Source organism: Temnothorax americanus, unplaced genomic scaffold (genome assembly GCF_048541705.1).
Source record: "Temnothorax americanus isolate GAGA-0224 unplaced genomic scaffold, ASM4854170v1 Scaffold5, whole genome shotgun sequence".
Taxonomy (NCBI): Eukaryota; Metazoa; Arthropoda; class Insecta; order Hymenoptera; family Formicidae; genus Temnothorax; species Temnothorax americanus.
Genome location: NW_027509657.1, coordinates 6,549,578 through 6,570,215, shown reverse-complemented (window position 1 = coordinate 6,570,215; position 20,638 = coordinate 6,549,578). Strand labels below are relative to the sequence as shown.

The 20,638-nt window shown below is 42.5% G+C and overlaps 6 protein-coding genes across 12 annotated transcripts; 4 read left to right on the top strand and 2 right to left on the bottom strand.

Moving 5' to 3' along the window:
• The first annotated feature begins 8 nt into the window (after positions 1–8).
• On the top strand, positions 9–2,629 carry LOC143903949 (glycerophosphodiester phosphodiesterase 1). Its single transcript, XM_077418062.1, has 5 exons — positions 9–996; positions 1,304–1,479; positions 1,589–1,790; positions 1,878–2,107; positions 2,207–2,629. The coding sequence occupies exons 1-5, from the start codon at positions 661–663 to the stop codon at positions 2,346–2,348; spliced, it is 1,086 nt and encodes a 361-aa protein (XP_077274188.1). The 5' UTR covers positions 9–660; the 3' UTR covers positions 2,349–2,629.
• Positions 1,611–9,397, bottom strand: LOC143903940 (uncharacterized). Of its 5 annotated transcripts, none has more exons than XM_077418034.1 (11): positions 9,260–9,397; positions 5,659–5,797; positions 5,361–5,568; positions 4,994–5,237; positions 4,801–4,912; positions 4,570–4,736; positions 4,394–4,503; positions 4,087–4,309; positions 3,689–4,028; positions 3,333–3,620; positions 1,611–3,273 (listed from the first exon to the last, which is right to left on the bottom strand). In XM_077418034.1, exons 2-11 carry the CDS (start codon positions 5,756–5,758, stop codon positions 3,152–3,154), a joined length of 1,914 nt encoding a protein of 637 aa, XP_077274160.1. In that variant the 5' UTR covers positions 5,759–5,797; positions 9,260–9,397; the 3' UTR covers positions 1,611–3,151. The 5 variants fall into 5 exon arrangements, with proteins under 5 accessions (XP_077274160.1, XP_077274161.1, XP_077274159.1 ...); XM_077418035.1 differs by lacking the exon at positions 9,260–9,397 and adding an exon at positions 6,641–6,777; XM_077418033.1 differs by lacking the exon at positions 9,260–9,397 and adding an exon at positions 6,288–6,404.
• Positions 6,626–8,933, top strand: Riok1 (RIO kinase 1). The gene is made up of 5 exons (XM_077418042.1): positions 6,626–6,766; positions 6,909–7,921; positions 7,995–8,197; positions 8,274–8,567; positions 8,654–8,933. The coding sequence occupies exons 1-5, from the start codon at positions 6,690–6,692 to the stop codon at positions 8,759–8,761; spliced, it is 1,695 nt and encodes a 564-aa protein (XP_077274168.1). The 5' UTR covers positions 6,626–6,689; the 3' UTR covers positions 8,762–8,933.
• Positions 9,021–10,643, top strand: LOC143903952 (DNA repair protein XRCC3). The gene is made up of 5 exons (XM_077418070.1): positions 9,021–9,168; positions 9,299–9,493; positions 9,818–9,948; positions 10,036–10,242; positions 10,300–10,643. The coding sequence occupies exons 1-5, from the start codon at positions 9,153–9,155 to the stop codon at positions 10,507–10,509; spliced, it is 759 nt and encodes a 252-aa protein (XP_077274196.1). The 5' UTR covers positions 9,021–9,152; the 3' UTR covers positions 10,510–10,643.
• On the bottom strand, positions 10,525–11,866 carry LOC143903951 (RNA pseudouridylate synthase domain-containing protein 1). 2 transcript variants are annotated; one of them, XM_077418067.1, is made up of 4 exons: positions 11,560–11,866; positions 11,244–11,487; positions 10,889–11,165; positions 10,525–10,691 (listed from the first exon to the last, which is right to left on the bottom strand). In XM_077418067.1, exons 1-4 carry the CDS (start codon positions 11,779–11,781, stop codon positions 10,544–10,546), a joined length of 891 nt encoding a protein of 296 aa, XP_077274193.1. In that variant the 5' UTR covers positions 11,782–11,866; the 3' UTR covers positions 10,525–10,543. The 2 variants fall into 2 exon arrangements, with proteins under 2 accessions (XP_077274193.1, XP_077274195.1); XM_077418069.1 differs by having other exon boundaries at positions 10,525–10,686.
• A 1,838-nt stretch (positions 11,867–13,704) lies between these two features.
• LOC143903945 (uncharacterized) lies at positions 13,705–17,478 on the top strand. 2 transcript variants are annotated; one of them, XM_077418044.1, is made up of 4 exons: positions 13,705–14,411; positions 14,874–15,968; positions 16,129–16,540; positions 16,899–17,478. In XM_077418044.1, the coding sequence occupies exons 1-4, from the start codon at positions 14,388–14,390 to the stop codon at positions 17,051–17,053; spliced, it is 1,686 nt and encodes a 561-aa protein (XP_077274170.1). In that variant the 5' UTR covers positions 13,705–14,387; the 3' UTR covers positions 17,054–17,478. The 2 variants fall into 2 exon arrangements, with proteins under 2 accessions (XP_077274170.1, XP_077274169.1); XM_077418043.1 differs by having other exon boundaries at positions 13,726–14,411; positions 16,896–17,478.
• The last annotated feature ends 3,160 nt before the right edge of the window (positions 17,479–20,638 follow it).

Here is a 20,638-nt window from a genome sequence, read left to right as displayed (position 1 = left end):
ACGCGAGGACGCGAAGGCGAAGTCGAGCTCGAGCCGCGCCGAATGCTGCATAGGGACGCGCCCAAAGTTTGCGTACTCGCGTCGCGAATAGTATTGTTTTTGTTTAGGCGTTTGATGTTTGATCTTATACCGTACGCCCGCCGCTGGCACGGTCTCTCGAAGTGAATCGCGTGAATCGCGCGTCGACCGATCCACCGAGACGAGGACGAGAGAACGAACGAGAGATTGTGAGAGATAAGGAGAAAAATAATTATCTCGTCTCGAAGAGAAAAAAAAAACGTGCCCTGTCAACATTGTTTGCGAGGTTCCGCCGATGCTTGGTCGGAGGGTCGGAGGGTACGAACTACGAACGTCGCGCGAATCGACCCCGCAAATTAATTCGCGAGCGAGAGAGAGAGAGAATGACGCGCCCCGCCAGGATGCTCGTCGCGCGAGTTGCGCTCGACCTCGCGCATTTTTCAAGGCTCGGCCGTGCTTTATGAGGGGCAATTAATCTTATCTGAGGTAACACAGTGAGACGCACGGCAAACAGCAAACACCCGCCTGGATTTCCCCTCGCTCTCTCGTTTGTGGCAAGGCGGGGGGATTTTTGCAATTTTAGAGAGAGCACGCAACGCGCAATCCTGTGCGCGGTGAAGGTGGAGAGAGATCGACACCAAGATGCATCACGTTCTCGAGCTGATCGTGAATAGCGCTTTGCTATGGATATTCCTGGAGACCGCGACGAGCGTGCTGGTCACCGTCCTGTATGAGTTTTCCGTTCCCTGGATCGTTTGGGGCTCGTTGATTGTCGCGGTAGCGCTGAAATTGACCCGAGTGTCCCCTCCGCCCGCCGGTACCGTGCAAGAGGTGCTCGGCGTGAATCCGCTCCTCCTGGGCAGGGATAGCTCCGTGCCTGAAAACCACGGTAACGGAGAGCAATATTGCATGCGAGTGGTGGCCCACCGTGGTGGAGGATACGATTATCCCGAGAACAGTTTGTTGGCTTTCCGAAATGTAAAGTTACACACCTCGACGTAGCTTAGCTATTATAGTATCTAAGAATTTTTGTTTGGAGCCCGGACGTTTTGCGTGCCTCTTGATTTTGCCGTTGGCTTGTTTAACATTCGTCGTCGCTTAACAATGCAAGGCGGAGGAAACTCTCTGTAAAATATTTTTATATTAACGCATTGTCCTGTTTAATTATTAAATAGTTCCATTGTAGTTTTTCAAGCGTACTAATTTTATTTATTTTGTGTGCTACAAACATTCCCACTTTGGCGATGGTATTCCTTGCTGCATTGTCCATATTTTTTTTTTACAGAGCAAAGGAAAGGGCTGTACTGCAGTTGAGCTTGATTTACGGCTAACGAAAGATAACATTCCAATAACGTTCCATGACCCGACAATCGAAAGACTCACGGGCCAGATGGGCACGATTAATGAAATGACGTGGGAAGAATTGAAGGAGTTTGATATAACTTACAATCACCCACTTAAGTACGATTATATATATATTTCAACTTAAATTGTAGCTTTTGTACATAAAATGCGTGCGCCTAGCGTATTGTCGGAGTATTTTAACGAAGAAAAAATTGTTTTGCCAAAGGAACAAATTTTCCGAAGGCGAGAAGATCGCCCTGTTCCATGACGCGCTGCAGGAATGCCTGAACAGCGAGCAAAGAATAATTATAGACATAAAAGAGACGAGGATGGACGTTGTGCAAATCGTTCTAGACGCGTACGAGAAATATCCAAAATTGTTCCAGAGAGGCGTCGTGTCGAGTTTCAATCCGATCGTAGTGTACATGGTACGAGTTGAACATCGATTAATAACCTTGAGTTACGTATCTATGTCGATTTAAGAAAAAAACTATTTTTAAAAATTTTATATTCAGATTAGGAAGAAGGAGCCGCGAATCGTCTCGAGTCTCGCTTGGAGGCCATATTTTTTCTCGAGAGCGTCGTACGCCGGTCTGGAAGCGCCCGGCCCGGCACGGTATCGCAATCTTTTTAAGCATTTGGCAGCTTGCATTTTGGAGATTTTGTACGAGTGGCTGCTACCGCGTTTTGTCTACTATATCGTTGGCGTCTCGGCTGTGCTGTTGCACAAGGATATAGTAAATCCGTAAGTAAACGCTTTTAAAATTCAGACCTTCACAATTTCATTCATTCACGTATGCATATTCGTAAGAACAAGTGTATGTATATTCAATTTTTATTTCAGACGCGTAATAGAACGATGGCGCGAGCGCGGTGTTCGCGTGATGGCGTGGACGGTAAATCGACCGACGGAGAAAACGCATTTCTCGAGGTTCCTCAAAGTCACTTATCTAACCGACACGCTACATCTAGAGAAGGACATGTAGTAAATGTCCGATATATTTTTGTTCGGTATTAAATTTCAAAGACTTTTGTACCATACAGCCTGGCATTGTGCACGTACAAATTTTTCTACTTTCGATTATGTAGATTATATATATCGTAACATCAGCTATCTAGTCGGGTCGTAAAAAAAATTGACATATAACGACTTATATTACTTTTAACATATATTATAAGGCACTTATTTTATAATGTCTTGTACGAGACGCCTATGTATGTGCAAATAGCGATAATAAAATTACTCGTTACATTGAGGGGATTTAAATGGACGGAGTTACAATTTCTCGCGTTATAGCGAGGAAATTAATTAAAACTACTCAACTTAAGTTCTTAAAAAACGTGCGTATTAAATGTAGAACCATAAAACCCATCCATTTTTCACACATTATCAATAGAAATCTTCAAAATAGATCGTTTCTTTAATGATTGCACAGATATTACAATAAATACGTATGTAAAACATATGAAAAAAATATTCTTTCAAATATAATAGTCGTAATCATATCTCACAATTAGCACTAAATATATTGCTTGATTATCAGCGTGTAATATCGAGTGCAATCTTCGTACTCGTTATTGCTTAGTATAATTAGATAATCTATTGATTTCCTTCTTTGGATAATGCGTCATTTAAAATGGCACGTTTTATACATGAGAGGCCGGTAAAAGAGTTAAAAACAAGTACCTAAGATTATTATAGCAAAATTGCAAAGAAAAAAAAGTCAGTCGGTGCGATATAAAAATTGTTTCAACGTACGATATCTAAGTTTACATTTAAGGCGTATCTTTAGACGATAGTAGTAAGTTTACTTTTACGAGATTCCATACCTTCAATGAGGCCAGTCAATAGATCTTCCATCTCTGTGGTGGCACGTTTCAATTTACAATTGTCATTGCCATCGTATGATTCTACAAAAGGCGCGTACATTAGCCACGTACATATTTGCGTGTGATTCTGTGTAGCTTACCGTCAAAGCAGTCATTTGCAACCATATTTTGCAGTCGATCTAGTATATCATTAAGATCTCCTTGAATATTTTGCAAACTACTGTGTTGCGAGTGTTTATCGGGGCGTTGCAGGGAAGACGGCGTATTGTCTCTATGAATGCCAGTAGGAGATTGAGAAGCTATCAACGACGCGTCATTATTTGTACTACTAATTGCCGCGTAATTGTCTTCCTTGCAGTTCGAGTTGCCAGCGGCCAACCACTGAGAGAAGCCACTGTCAGCTGGAGTCAATTCTCTTCTTCTTGTTCCTAATTTAACAAGCGTTCATATAAATTTACGGATTCTTCCTAATTGCGTTAATGTACTTTGTACTCACCTCCGATCCAAGTACTTAATTCTATACGATTGCTTTCTGACATATTAGCGAATCCAGTACTCGTGGAGGCCTCTTCGACGCGAGAAAGAGCGTTGGCGTTATTCTCTTCTACCGTACGTTCTATAGGCGATGATGTATTAAAACTATTTAACATTAATTTTTCTTTTCCATGTTGTAATTTGACTTCTTGTCGGTTCGTGCCGTCTTGTCTGATAATCGGACTCAATTCGAATTCCAGAGGCAAGGCCGTTAATCTGGACGACAAGGGTGGCAGCATCGGGGTGCTTTGCATACGAGCGATGATCTGTGGCGCTTGGGCCGTATCGGTGAACAAACATTTCTAAAAAAATTAGACAGATTTAGCGAACAACGCTTAAACAATTTTCAACTTAAGGTACCTTAAGCATTTTCAATCGCTGCAGTTGAGATTCGATGGTCGCTCGATGACGTTGTAGCCTCTCTGCTTTGGTGCCCTGTATGTCTAGCAACTCGATTTGCAATTGTCGATTTTCTTCTTCCAAGTGCATTATGATACTTTGTAATTCCTTTTGCGGATCAGTCAGAATTTTTCGCTTAACCGTGCTTCTTATCGAGCCGTAATCCGTTCGTTTGGTTTCATTACTGTAAAAAATATATTTTCCCACTAGAGGATATTGCACAATCGTTTATAAAATTGCAGAAGTGCGGTTTGTATGTGCGACGAACCTGACAGCGTCTGCAACCGTGTCCTCCATCGTGACTGCTCTGGTAGGACACAATCTCAGTTTATTTCTGATCAATTCAAGGATCAGCTTTGTAATTTCACGATGTGAAGTCTGTGAAAAAATGGTTTCCGAGTAACATGTTTAACACGTTAGAGAATAGAAATCTAAACGTTATACCTTCGCGCAAAACTCGCGAATCGGGTGCTTCAATTTGTGCTTGTTCGATGTTTTTCCTAAGAGAAAACATTTCTGGCACTGATGATACCCAGTGCATTTCAAACAGCTATATCTCGGTCCCTGTACCGGCGTTACCTTACACGAGGAACATCTGATGTTATGTACAACTGTAAAGTAAAAATTGTTAACTATATCATATTTGGGTACACAATATTTCATTTTGTTACTTACTGTGTTCCGCAGATTTTATTCGATCGAACGTCGTTATCCAAACCAGTAGTGGAGGTTCTTGCACGATCCACGTGGCAAACTCCGCTTCGGTAACTCCGAGGCCACCTTGAGACTAAAGTGTATCGACAAAATTATTTAACAAAGATTGTTTTTAACAGATGGGATAAACACAAAAAATCAGTTCTGTTTATACCTTTACAAAACAGGCATCTATGTGTGACTGAATCTGTTCGTATCCGTATGCTATACTTTCCCCCAGCATTTCCGTTATTTTGCAGACATTTGTTAATAAGGTGTGCAAGCCAGTTCGAGATAAACACGCATTGTGATCGGCCAATTGTTGATATAAATATCCATATTTCTCTCGTAATTTGCCACCGCACAATAATACCAACGCAACTTTTACCGAGAACACTAAAATATTTCCGGTACTTTGTCTGTAACGTTAAATTATTATTACGAATAATATATGTGTTTAAAGAAAGATAATTCAAATTACATTGAGATTATAGATACCGCTTTGATTGATATTAACGTAATACGGTGAGATAAAAACTTACTTGTCAAAAGTATTCAGGATATAACTTGTGGCGAGCTTCGTCACAAGGTCAACATCAAAATTCAAATTAGTTTCTTTCTGCGCCGCGAAATAGATGTCGGAAAGAACGTCCTCGATTTCACTCGGGTCTAAATTGACACAATTTTCAGTGATGGAGAGCCTGTGACGTTCAAACACTCCCGCTATTAACTCCAGCTCCACGTGCATCACTAAAGTAAAACAAAACAATTTTGACCAATTAAATCGGCAATATTTGGCAAAAGAAATTTATATAAGGAAGACTTTATTATATTACTTACTGTGCAATTCTCTATGTAATATCTGCATCTTTGCAGCGGCTCTATAAGATGCATAACGAATAGCGTTGCACTCTTGCGTGGACCGGATGATACTCTCCATGGTAGGATATTGCCACTCGGAGTTGTTTGACACTCTTATCTGTAAATGTTGAGGAACATTTAAGTGTCAAGTTCGAGTCCTTGCCAAATTTAGAAAACCATTCGTTAGGTTTACACCTTTATTGATAAAGTAGATGAACAGAGTAGATAAAAAACCGAGACCTTGCGCAAAGCGGTATATTTCTGAACGTCCCCATTTATACGATCTGATTACAATATGTGTACGGCATTACATAAAATAATATAAATTATACCAATACAAGAATCAATTGTACTAAAAAATATTACAACAATGTTAGCATCGATTATTAAAAGACGTGACATTTAACGCTGTATTCGTGCGGCAAACAACTCAGGAAATGTGCTTTCAATTGCAAAACATAAATAATAATTAATAACATTCTGATTAATTAAAAAGCGTGATTTACATCAGTTTCGCGGAGACGTAAAAATAATCGACGTGAAGTTGAAATAAATTGCAAGTGCATCAGAAGACGGTATTGATACGGAAATTGTCGAAAAGAGCTTACTCTCTGTCATCTCAACATAATTTCGTAGTTTAAATATTGATGTAAACAAAAGAACGATCTGCGTTCGCGGAGGCACAAAACGTGAAACGTATTAGAGGGCGCAAACAAGGCAGAGACACGAGCACATGCGCGAGAGGATTCCCTAGAGTTGATTAAAAACCTAACCGGACGCGAGGAACTGACCAATCGCACGCCGTTCCGTTGGTAATTATACTCATTATAAAACCGCGAGTGCGATCCAGCGGAACGAAACGCACAACGCACCGTGTGCCACGGCTTTAATAGCGTGCTCCGATTGCTCCGAGAGGGGGAAAGCATTTGTCGTCCGCGAGAGGCGAAGGGTAGTGTCATACCTTGGGAGCACGTGGTCTGGCGACACGTTGTGCAATAAGTTATTGGAAGATGCATCCCATCATGCGGAGAGAAGACTTCAAGGAAGGTCAATTCAGCGACGCTGACGAGGACGAACGGTTCCGGACGTAAGTTACATGGTGTATTTCGTTTTCATCTTTTATTCTCAAAAAGCTGCGAGTTGAGGATTACGAATGTTTATAAAGTTTTGTTCGCAAGTCTGTTGGGTCTTCGAAGCTGTTGTTTACGTTGTTATCGTTTTTCACACAGGCAGAACGCATTCAAGGGAAGGCCTTTGTTTAATGTGGAGAAAAAAGTGGCCGATCTGCACATTACGGACAATAAAACGAACAATGTGGACAACGATGACGACGACGACGACGACGACTATTTTTGCAACAATGATTACGATTTGGACGAGGAAAAGAATACCGTCGTGAAAACGAGCTCGCAGAGGCCCAACGCTCAGACCACATCGACAAAGGTAACGAATTATCAACCTAAACACAAGCTGTTGACCCGTTATTCGAATAAAATTAATTTGGAGAAATACGCGGGTCCGTCGTTGCCAGGCCACGTGGCGAACGTGCTGGTCGAGAATGACAGACGGGTTGACAAAGATCGCATAAGGACGAAAGACAAAAGCGATCACGCGACGATCGAGAACGTGTTGGATTCGCGCATCAAGAACAAGCTGCACAAGCTGTTCGAGAGAGGAGTGCTGGCGGAGATAAACGGTTGCATCTCGACCGGGAAAGAGGCCAATGTCTATTATGCCAGGTCGAAGAACGAAGACGAGATCGCCATCAAGATATACCGGACGTCCATCCTGACGTTTAGAAATCGGGAGAAGTACATCAGGGGTGAATACCGTTTCGACCACGTGCACTCCCTGCACAATCCGCGCAAGATGGTGAAGATCTGGGCGGAGAAGGAATTTTCTAATTTGAAGCGTCTGGAGCAGGGCGGTGTCCGAGCACCGCGGCCACTCTTGTGCGGCGGTCACATGTTGCTGATGGAGTTCTTGGGCTCGGACGGCTGGGCGGCGCCCAAACTGAAGGACGCCGTACTTACGGATTCGAAGTCGAGGACGTTGTACAGAGAGTGTATCGAAATCATGTGGAAGATGTACAACAAGTGCAGGCTCGTTCATGCTGATTTAAGCGAGTACAATATGCTCTATCACGACGGATCGATCGTGGTCATTGACGTTTCGCAGGCTGTAGATCGTGATCATTGTAACGCGATGGAATTCCTCAGGAACGACTGTAGCAATGTTACAGGTATGACATTTTAATGTTCCGGCTTGCAGTAAAAAAAAATGTACTTTATATATATTTGTATTATTTTTTTCAGCATTTTTCAAAAAGCACAACGTGGGAGTCATGCCGCTTCAAGCATTGTTCGACTTTATAACGGATCCAACGGTAAACGAGAATAATATGGACGACTATTTGGACATGTGGATGCAGGAGGCGGATCGAGAGAAAGATCCGCGGGAACGGGAAATAGAGGAGGCAGTTTTCAAGCAAGCTTACATTCCACAAAGATTGACTCAGGTATCGGCGATTGCTGCAGGTGCACGCAACGCATAATTCTGTATTCTATTTTGTTCTATAGCGTATCCTTTCGTAGGTGATCAATGTGGAACGTGATATAAATCTCGCGAAATCCGGTAAAGATTTGATTTACAAGACACTGATAGGCTTGAAAGCGGACTTATCTAAGCCCGCGGAAACACCGGAGATCCTCGCCAACAAACACAAGGCAGATGGCAAAAGTATGAAGGAGAGAAGCGACGCCGATACCTCCTCCGAGGATAATGATGATTCCGACAGCGAAAACGAGAGCGAAACGGACAGCGAGGATAATAAGAGTAAATTCGTAAATTCAGCTAGACCCAGAGACGAAAGTCCCGAAAGCAGAAAAGTAAGATTATTATTCATTTTTCTGCACAACACTATGCATCTGTTACTTCGACGTCCGATTGATCTCCATTTATATTTGATTTTAAGGCGCGTAAGAAGGCAATCAAAGAACAGCAGGCAGAGAAGCGAAAAGTCAAGATAAAAAAGCATGTGAAGAAACGTAAAGTAAAAGTTTCCTCGAGAGGAGGAAAATAGATGTCTACATGGAACAAAACGAGAACATTATGCAATGTACACACCAATTATTAGCGATCCTTGAGCGTTCTAAAAATTTTAGCATATTAAAAAAAAAAAGTACAAAACAGCAGGACACGATTATTTAAGGATGATTTGACTTGTATATAAAATACATGCATTAAGTACTTTTTCTTTGCTTTGTTTTGTAACGTATCTCTCGCTGTGAACGAAGAACGGCGCCACAATCGCATGGAGCGTGACTAGTGACGAGTATCGTCTGACGTTCGTTTACCGGAGACACGCTCGGAAACGTTGAATTTCAAACCGGATTGCCCCGAATTGTCAATCGTCAAACAGTGTAAAGGTGACATATGCGATATTATCAAACGTATCGCAGATCAATTTCGAGATGGAGGAACTGCTAGGTATCGTCTGAGAAAAGATAGAGTATCTCCGCTCTCCGAGCACCGAATCAGAGCGACATTTCGACATTACGGCTGTCACATGTATACTTACGCACAAAATAAATTTTTCCCGTGCGAATGCACGCTACAGTGACGGACGCGGCTGCAATTAGGGAGAGGTTTCTGACAACCGGCTGCGCGAGGCTGGACGCGAAACTCGGGGGCGGCGTACCTTGCAGGGGTATCACGCAGATTTACGGCGCCGCCGGCACCGGGAAGACACAGTTGGCTCTGCAGTTGTGCCTCACCGTCCAACTGCCGATAACCGCGGGCGGCCTCGGAGCTGGTAAACGTTCGAAAAGTCTGGGAAAAAATGCGTGCCGATATCGCGCCAAGCAGTCCGAGAGCAAATAAAAGACTTTCCCGGCGACGCGACATTGTATCTTTAAGTTCTCGATACAAATATTATCTTTACATATTTTAAAATACTTTGGATGTATTTAGAAAAAGAATTCAAGATAAATTTGATAAATATTATTAAAGTGGATAATAGAGCTCTATGTTACACTTTCAATCCTTTCTCTCTTGACACACACACTATCTCTGGAGTCTTTTTCAAATATTTATGCTATTATGAAATGTTTACGGTGGGAATCACTGACGTTAACAGGTGCCATATATATTTGCACGGAGACTGCTTTTCCCTCAAAACGGTTGCAGCAGTTGCTGGAGAACTCGGAGATAGCTAAAACTCATTCTGTGAATGGAGATGTGATATTTGTGAGCCACGTAGCCACCGTTGTAATTAAATTATATTATCTGTAATTGAAGGGTAACGCAATATATAGATTATACCGTTAATCGTATGTCGATTCGCTAATGTTGAAGGAAGAACTGGTGGTCTGCCTGCAACGTAGAGTTCCAACGCTGATGAATGCTCGTAAAATAGGGTTGTTAATCATCGATTCGATAGCCGCCCCTTACAGAGCGGAGGACTGGAAGGAGCAGCAACAAGGCAAATCTAAGAGGCTCATCGGGAGACAATTACACGAACTTTGTAAAAACGATGACCTGTGCGTGATCTGCATTAACCAGGTAAACGCAATTTCAGGCGCATTGTTGTATCGCGTTGCTGATACATCTGTCTTCCAGGTTTCCGCAGTTATAGGGGGGCACCGACTCATTTCTGAAGACGCGAGTGAGCAGCCAGCATTAGGATTCACATGGTCGAGTATGATAACCACCTCTATATATTTCTACCGAAAAATCTTGCGATACGCTTGCGTAATGCTGGCCTCGCACTTGCCGAGGATCACTTTCCAATTCGAGGTGAACGAATCTGGCGTCAGGGCGACCGAATAAATCTGCGCTACCACAAAATGAAAACGTCTCAATTTTATTCCATAAGTTTGTATATATCGCGAAATATATTCTCGTCTAAGATTTTTGTCACATTTGTCGCTTTGTAATCGGACAATACAGAGGCATCGAATGGATCCGCCGTTCTCACATCCATATTTTCAATATCACAGTTCAATACTAACCTTGAAAGTAAATGTAATGTTAAACAATGGCTACGATCAACGTGACGCTACGAAGGGTGAATGCTTCGAAGCATTCCTTTTCTTGCAACGAACAAAAAAGAAGGAGAAGAAGAACGCTCCAAAGCATTTGTAGCGTCACGTTGATCGTAGCCAATTATATATACATCTCAAACAGAAATACTCCAAGTTAATTGTACCTAAGGGAATGAAGGTAGGTTCTGCGAGGTTCTATATCTTTGCCTTCGCTGTACGTATAATCTCCTATGACCGTGTGACCGATATGATGGCAATGTACTCTCAACTGGTGTCGTCTACCTGTGCCAGGCGCCAGCAAGATTTTAGTGGCGGGCTTGCCTTTCCAAAACCCATGTTCCAATACTACCAGCGTCGTGTAAGATCTGCGTGGCTTGTCGCAAAAGATACTGTCGTTCGTACACATTTTGTGATTGCCAGTCATCTCTCGAACGTCGGCACCTAGGTCGAGGAAGGTATCGAGGTGAGGCTTTGCCAAATCGATTGTTACCGCAACGTCGCTCTATCGCAATTCCTAACCGATTGGTTTGTCGATTACGATGTGAGGTTCGCGTACGTGACCGTGTACCAGTGCTAAGTAGAACTTTTGCACCTTGTGATTTTCGAAGGCGGACGACGCCGCTCTGGCCGCCCTTTTATTTAAAGCTACGCACATGACGCCGCTCGTGGGATAATCCAACCGGTGAACAAAATGAAACTCGTGGCACAGCCGTGGATTAACCAGGTCTGGCAGCATCTCTCGCAGTTCCGTCTGAAGAGTATTCTGAAAACGGCAAATGCCTGATCGATTTACGGATACACGTTGATCGCCCACCTGAAACGAGGATGCTCTCACCTTTCTGTCGGGATTATTACTATTTATGTACATGTCGTAGGGCTTGTCGACTATCAAAAAGTTTTCACTGCGATGCATGATCTTGACAGATCCGTGCTTTTCGTGCCAATCGCTCAACAGTCTCTTGATGTATGAATGTATCGAGCGAATTATCGTGTACGTGAGATTGCAGACAATCAGCGTGCACGTGCGTAAGAATCCGTCGATATTTACTTTAACCATTATAGGAGCAAGATATTTTATCTCGATTGCGGACGGTGTTTCCACGCTGCGGCCATTTTCAGCTGTTTACGTGCACACACTGCACACAGAGGAAACGTCCTATACACGCGTGCACACACATTAAAAGAACACACATACACACATACATACACTTGTATATGTACATACATACAGACAATGTGCATTTACAAATAACTAATTATACATCTGTATTGTAAATTTACTATTATTTTACGCTAATCTGTTGGTTTTAATGAAGGAATGAATAAATTTCGTGAATCATATGTGTGTATGCTGTGCGGACTCTCGTGCACATTTCTAGGTTACACGCGAGCCTGCGCGATGTAAACAGGGATGCGAGAATGCGCGGAGATGTGCGTGAAGAATGCATTTAGAAAAAACGATTATGAACATATATGTCTCTCCTCCGTCTCTTTTCAATCGGGGGATTTAAGAGGCGAATTACTTTCGTTTCCCTTATTCTCAAAATATTAATCGTTTCTCCTTATTTTCAGGTTTTTCTTTTTGGTTTCCTTCAATTTTTTAATTCCTGATTATAAACTATTCAATGTGGCATGCATTATACTATATGACAAACTCATTGCAGAATCAGTGAAAATGTAACATTTTGACTTGTTATTAGAAATAAGCGATATAATAAATTTGTGATAACAATATTAATATTTTTTAGTATCAGCAAAATTTGCCAGTGGCAAAAAATGAGGAAGTTTGTGTTTTCTGATTCGAATTTTTAATGTCGTACCGGATTATCACGCGGATAATTGATGGCGATCGGGACGCAGTGTATATAGAGATTTGTATATGCCGACATAGAACGACTGTGTTCTCATTTACACAAGTGACACAAATAAGCCCGCGAGACCGAGAGATGCGTATCTAGAGAGGAATCGTGTGCCATACACAAAACATCTTCTCTCGACGATGTATTCACACAAAGAGATTGCGTCCGCCGTGTCTGCTCAATGTAAAATGTAATCGAACGATCGCGAGCGAAGGGATTTTTCTCATTACATCATATTTTATTTCTTGTATTTTAACCCTTTCACATTACCAAAAGGTGTGGTCGAAGAATCCAAATGTAGAGATAATAACAAATTTACACAAGAATGAATCTCGATTGTCATAAATTCATCGTTAAAATCAATCGAGTATTTTAAGTAAAAAATAACTGCATTATTTTTGTTAATTACAATCAAAACGTATTAAATCTTTGGCAAAAAGGCACTATTTTTATTGTTTATCATATATATTGAGAAATATATTATTTTATTCCGGTCAGATTAATCGGAATAAGATAAAAGTTAATCAACGTTAGAAAGATCAATCGGAAACATTAATGAGCGCATAGAGAGAGTTACCTCAAGCTACTCTCGCGCACTTATTTGGTGCTCCATGTGCAAACGTATGCACGTGCACACACATGCCACGTCGTCCGGGGAAAATTTGTGCAATCCGTGCATTCGTACCGAATGCAGGTGACGGTAGCGGCGGCACGCTGGATGAGACGTTATGCAAGTTTGCGTCACACAGGTCTATTGCGTCAAAGCGGATCGTCTCAGCTCTACGCGCGGAAAAGCCGCGATGTTTAGGCTTTTTATTATTGGAGGATATACATTTCACGCGCATGTCAGCGGTATTTAAACGCGTCAATCGTGGAGAAGAGGTCGATAAACTTTTTCTGTAAAGACAAATAGTTTAGGTTTTTATGGATCAAAAGGATATTAGGTACTTATACGAGAGGGAAAACAAATGTCCAGACATTTTTTAAACTCGAGATATGATAATAATAATATAATAATTAATATATTGTAATAATATTACTGTAATCTGACGACTTTTAGGCTAAAACATGGCTTTTTTTTATTCTTCTATTAACAGAGGAAGAATTAATAAAATCAATTAATTGATGTGGTTACGTATATCACGATTAATCAAGCACGAGATGCACGTCGTCTGCGATATATATGTTCTCTTATATTCATATCATGACGTAAATATATATCTTATTATTGCATTTCTGTTTGCAGCTCGACATGAGTTTACATTGCACGTGGGATATATAGTTCTCCAGTTTTACATCGCGCAGCTATAGCTTAAGAAAAGACGCGGCTAAGAATATATTTTTTTTTACCGCGCGCGGCGGAGCGATATATCAAGGATCGCGTCAAAGGCTCCACGCGAGACGATTTAGAGGTGCTCCAGATGATTACGAGTTAACGATTCCGCGGCGCAACGCTGACGGGAGTCAGCGATCGGCGAGATATAGAGCGCGAATCTGCTCGTGAGCATACGCTTACTTACACGCCGATCCGGCTCTTTTCCATCGATCCCGTGCAGCATCTTGTGACACACTTGCGTCGTCGAACGTTGCTGTAAATCTTGCCGATTGCACCAAACTATGATCTAGAAACGCGGATGAGCCCCGGGATATATAAAGAGCGATGCGGGCCTCGTGTTTGTCATTCCCTCGAGAAATCCATCTCACGCTGGAAGGGTGCAGCAACGAGAGGCAGGGAGAGCGGGTGTCTCCCTCGCAGGGATAGAGCAACGGAAATTTGATTTTCTTTTTGCCGCTGGAGAACACTATGGGAGTCGTCAATATGCTTAAGGTGAGAAGAAATGACACTTAGGTTCGTTCAATGTTTATGAAATATAAACGGATTTATTTTTGAATACATCTACATTTAGAAATCATTTTACTAACGATGAGAACTCGATCACGAATTCATGACTATTTTTATTTCGGGCGTTAAGATTATAATATAAATGTGGCTTTCAAACATGTATATATTTAACAATATTATAGTTAGGACTTTTTACCTTGACAAAAATTTATATAGATGAGTTTAACATTTGACTCTACTAAAATTAATTATGTGGGATAGCAGGAATCAATTTCAAAAAAATAACCGAAATTGCTCGATATAATTAATAATCTAATTTGATGCAAAATCAGGTATAAATTTGAAGATTGTTCAACACTTTGGTGCAAAGTTAAAAAATACCATTTTTTAAGATTTATCGGTATTTTAATGGCGCATTTGCGTTATAATTGAAATTCTTATCACCAGATCAGTGGAACAACGTTTATTATGACGTTGGTCATGGTGCGTTCGGAACCTCCGGTTAATTCGTATCTACCTCCAAGAACGAGCCCTTCTCGTGCGAATGACGGTCAAACCGACCTGTTCAACCAGTACGGAGCACCTGATTTCAACGGGGGTGGTGCTAATAGAAACGGTGGCGCAACAAGTTTCGGCGGGCCTGGCGCAGGTAATGGCCCGTCGAAACTTTACGACGTACCCAGTGGGGGAAATGTCGGCGGAAACAGTTTAGGTCAGTTTCGAGGAAACGGATTTGGGGATGGGCAACCCTCTAGCTCTTACGGCGCTCCTAATAACGGTGGCTTTGGTGAAAATCGAGGCAACGGAGGAAGACCGTCGAGTAGCTACGGCGTTCCCGGTACGAATGGAAACGACGGAAGTGGTTTCGGAAACGCAGGCAACCAGGGCAAGCCATCGACTGGCTACGGTGTTCCCGGTGCGAACGGGAACAACGGGGGTGGTTTTGGAAACGTAGGTAACGAAGGAAGACCTTCGACCAGCTACGGCGTTCCTGGTGCAAGCGGGAATAACGGGGGTGGTTTCGGAAATACGGGCAATGAAGGAAGACCGTCGACTAGCTACGGCGTTCCCGGTGCTAACGGGAACAACGGGGGTGGTTTCGGAAACGTAGGTAACGAAGGAAGACCGTCGACTAGTTATGGCGTTCCCGGGATGAACGGAAACCACGGGGGTGGAAACGGTGGCAGTGGAAAGCCCTCGAGTAGTTATGGTGTACCTGCAAATGGAAATGCAAATAGCAAAGGTCGCTTCAATAGCGGAAATAGCGGAGGACCGTCGAGCAGCTATGGAACCCCGAATGAAAGTGGATTCGGTGGACGATCAACCAGTCAGCCTAATAGAGGTGGAAATGGTAACAACGGCTATCCATCCGGAGGCTCAAACGGAGGAAGTTTCGGTGGGTCTAACGGCTATCCATCTGGAGGTCCAAATGGAAACGCAGGGAATTTCGGGCACGGGGATGGAAATTTTGGAGGAGGAGGAGGAGGAGGAGAAAGGGGAAATGGCGAGGGTTACAACGATAACGCGCAAGAGGAAAGTACGGTAAGTGCATATGTTATGCATATGTCTCGTTAAAATTGAACCAGATATAAATATGGCAATTATCCGAAGCGGAATGATTTTGTTCAGAAATAGCCAGTCTGTTTGATAATTCTGTAGAACTATCTTTATTACAGGTTTCAGTTTGTTATCTCATTTTCAGGAGCCGGCGAAATACGAGTTTTCCTATAAAGTGAAGGATCAGCAAACCGGCAGCGATTACAGTCACACGGAGACTAGAGACGGTGACCGAGCTCAAGGCGAGTTCAACGTTTTGCTTCCAGACGGTAGGAAACAGATTGTCGAGTATGAGGCTGATCAGGATGGATTTAAACCGCAAATTAGATACGAGGGCGAAGCGAATGCCGGCGAAGGATACGGCTCCGGCGGGTCGAATGACAACAACGACGGTTATTCTTCTGGTCGACCAGGTAGCAAGAGCGGCGGTTTCACGAATAACTCAGGATTTAATGGAGGCGGTGGTAACGGTGGTTATCCAAGTGGTGGCCCCGGCGAGGGAAAACTCGGCGGATTTAATAGCGGAGGCGGCAACGGTTATCAGTCGGGAAGACCAGGTGCGATAAGATTGCGATCTGCCGTTTAATTGAGTCAAAGTGACGTGAAAGACAAGTGGGAATTTAGGAAGAATGTATTAAAGAACTTTTAACTCTCGTGTAATGAGATATTTAAATATTGTATATAAAGTCCGTACATTAAAGAATCTAATTTTTCATAATTTTGCAATTAAGCATTGATATTCTACTGTATTCTAGAATTCGATTTATTTCTCTATCTCACTACCATTTAAATAAAATAATTTAAGAATAGGTACTAGGTACATAATTTTTGTATAAGAAAAATCATAACTTACATCGTGCACTTTAACGTACTATTTGTGGGTTCTTTGGTTGAGAAGTTTATATTTTACAGCAGGACAATCGTTTGGCCGAGATAACGACGGTGGTTTGAGCGGCGGTGATAGCGGCGGCTACTTTTCCAATCCTCCTAGCAATAACATCGGTGGCAGTGACAATGCGAATGTCGGAAGCAACAGACAAAACGGCGGTAATAATGGATATCAATATTAAAGAACACACATAGTTCAATAGATTTAGAGATTATCACTATCTTGGATAATTTTGCAAAAGGGTGAAAAATCGATTGAAGAAAATTATTTATCATAAATTTATCTGTATATTTAGCCAAATATTATTTAACAGTAGTCACACGAATAAATAACTTCCGTATCATCATATTATTATATTATCCATTTATGAGATTTTCCATCATCAACAAAAGAGACAAATTTATTAAAATACGAAGATACACCTTGCGCTCTGTATCTTATCCGATGAGATTAACTATAAAGATCTGTCTGTATCTTAAATGTAAAATTCATAAATTAATATTTATTATAATTATTATTAATGTCTCACGTTCATAGCACGACTTATTTAAACTTGTGTGTAGCAACCTTTGATTGAGCAAAAAGAAAAAAAATAAACGGATGTATAACCGATATTGATGCAAATTTTTTATCATTGCAAAAAAACATACTTTCCCTCGTATGACTGTCCATTGCGATCAATCGAAAGACATATTTTGAATCTCGATTGCTCTTTTTGAAAACCATGCAGATCCAAACTTTAAACCGTTATGGAATTAGACATTGTATGTGCGCACATGTGCAGCTGCATAGAATAATTTCGTCCTCTTACGCCGAACTAATTTCGCACTTCCGCGGCGTGCTCGGGGGAGCGCGACCTTAAGGGTCGCACGACGCGCTCGTACGACAAAGATTAACACGGCAGAAACACGGCCGATGTGTACAATTATACGCAGGTCCGTATCCGGCTTGCGTTATATCTCGTGCGACCCGTTCGCCCGGCCGCCGAGACAGGAAGTCGAAGTCGGCCCGGTCCGCCGCCACGTGTGAATCTCCGGGCATTAAAACGCGTTGCAGTCGGTCGCGGTTTCCCAAACGGTCCCGGTCGATGTGCCCACACACCGACGAAAGAAACGTAAAAAGCGATGTGGAAGCCACATCGGATGTTCTGTTGTTTTGCCGGATTAACTTGCCGAGCTGTGAAATCCGACCGATCTGAGACGACAAAAATAATCCTCTGAGAGGATTGTCCAAAAATAATTTTCTATCCAATACCTTGAGAGAGAAAGAAGATGAAAAAGAATTCGCGTATATATATATATAATATAGGTATAATATTTAATTTAAAATCATTACGCGTTTATCGCAAAGAGATCCAAAGTTTTTTCTAAGAAAAGCCCTAGCTTTGAAACTTATTTCCTCGAAAGCTTAAAATGCGAGAGAAAAATAATTAATTTCACTCTATACCATTTCCTAATAGAAAAATGTCTGCGCAAATATATACTCTGTCCCTTTCACAAAAAATTCCAATTTTAAATAAATAAAATAACTTTGTCCCCCTGCATTGCGCAAGTTTCGCGCAGGACGATTGGGCGTCTTAGTTAGGTGGACACTTTTGAGACGGCGCGCGGCGGCGTGAAATTCTCGCGCATTCACACGGGACGACGCATCGGCAATATTTCATAATTAGTTGCAATTCAATTTGTATGGCGACGATATGCACGCGCGCGCGCGTATATGCGTAGACGTGCGCGTGCAAACGCGCATAAATATAGCCGGCGCAACCAGGAACAAGAGAAACAGGTTCCAGCCACGGTACCGTAGATCCTTAAGGCATCATTGAGCGAATGGTAAACCAGCTGCGCCCGCTGCTCGGGATTTCGCTGTAAATGTCAACGTAAGGCACGCGAAACGTCCCTCCGATTTAAAGGAAAGTCGTTCCGCGAGCCGAGCCGTATAATAAAGCCATTGCGCGAACGCGAAGGGGATGAAAGACGCGAAGAGGGTGTGTTCGTTCAACGACCGACTCTCGCACCGACGCTTACGGAGGACGTTTCACTCTTCTGCGATCTCCTTCGCCTCGTCCCCGCATGAAAATATTAGCGAGAAAACCAAGTTTTAACGCTCCTCGTCAACTTTCAAAGTACGAAAGAAGAAATGAAAGAACGGAACAATATCATCGATTTTTTGTCGATCGACTTAGACGGTATATTAGAAGCCTGATCGGATAGTCGCGGGTATTCATGGAGAGGATTGTAATTGACGCAGCGCGAGGAGGAGGATTCTCGTTGTTCCGAACTTTCCAAACTTTCCTAACGCGACGGCCGTTTTTTAATTTCGAAAGGTGAAAAAGATATCGTTATACGCGTTATACGGAGCGACGTAGCCCCGTTACGCTTAAACAGAGATACTTGCCGGGCACATTAGAAAGTTGCGGACTTTATGAAGGTACACGAGCCCAAGCATCGTTAATTACCGCTCCTCTGAGAGTGCGAAGTGGTCTAACGTCCACGAGGATGCTAAACGCCCGTCCCCGCGCCGCCAAACATCGGTCTAATTATTTTAGAGAGAGATGTGAAAATTGCCAGATCATCTCAAGACAATTTCGCGCCGTTCCGTTCTTCCTGTTATATAGCGAAGTCGGACATGCTTCATATCTTTGAAACAAGTTATATTCTCGTATCGTATTAATTAGTATACGTGCAATAATTAAAAAAAGGTTTTGATAAAAAAGTTTCATCACAACAAATATTGATCGATAAACAATTAGTTTTGTAAGCAACATATTTATGCGATTAAGATAATTATTATTTTGTAAGATTAAAAATATAAGGGCTTCATCTCGTGTTCTTTCTTGCCGTGTAAAAATTACCATCGTTCCGCTCTGGTTAAGTATGTTTCACATTTTGACAAAGTGTGTTATTAGCATAGAAAATTATCCCGTCCGTGGGTAAACAAGCTGGGAACAATCTTCTGGGATCTGACAAATTTTTCACACCTCGACGTAGCGTTTCGCGACGAGGCGTCTTGTTACCGGGCGCACTTATAGGTGTTTTCGGCCATATTCGGCGATGCATCCGGGCATTTTTACGGGCCAGGCTGGACCCGTCGGTAACCCACGGCCGCGTTCTCCGTCTTTCCCCGGTCCCTCCTCTCGTCTTCGCGAAACGTAATCGTTTTTGCAGCCGGTCCGGTTCTCGGCGTCACCGACCTACCGGAACGCGTCGCGCCGGGCTCGAGCGCGACGACTCGATCGGGGCCCAGAAGACGAAACGGACACGCGGAAATTCCACCGTGATTCTCGCCGGCGCTTCCCTTTTTGCATCTTTGCGCGAGAATCAATGAGCCCAAGGGCATGAGAAGTGATATCTTCGCGTCTTCCAAGATCCACGACGAGATTCTTGCGTATCCGAATAAATCGCTTCGAAGGTTTATTCGTGTCTCGTCAGAAAAAAAAAAAAATAGAAATATAATATATGAATGTCCGAGTCACTTCTATGCCTCGTCTCGCTTCCGTCACTAGACTTCCTCCGGATCTCGGAGTAATGTTATCAAGATAATTCCAGGCGATACCTCGTTATACGGATGCTGGGATGAACCGGGAGGAACGCGTTAGCATTGAAAAAGAGCGACTTCCTCCTTAGCAACAGTCGAAAGTAGAAAATCATGCTACTAAATTCAGATGAAAAGTGGACGTTGAAGAAAATACAAACGGCCGTTGCTGAAGTAAGATTGCACCCGTGAGGCATCAATGCAACGCGTCTTATTCTTACAATCCGATTCTTAT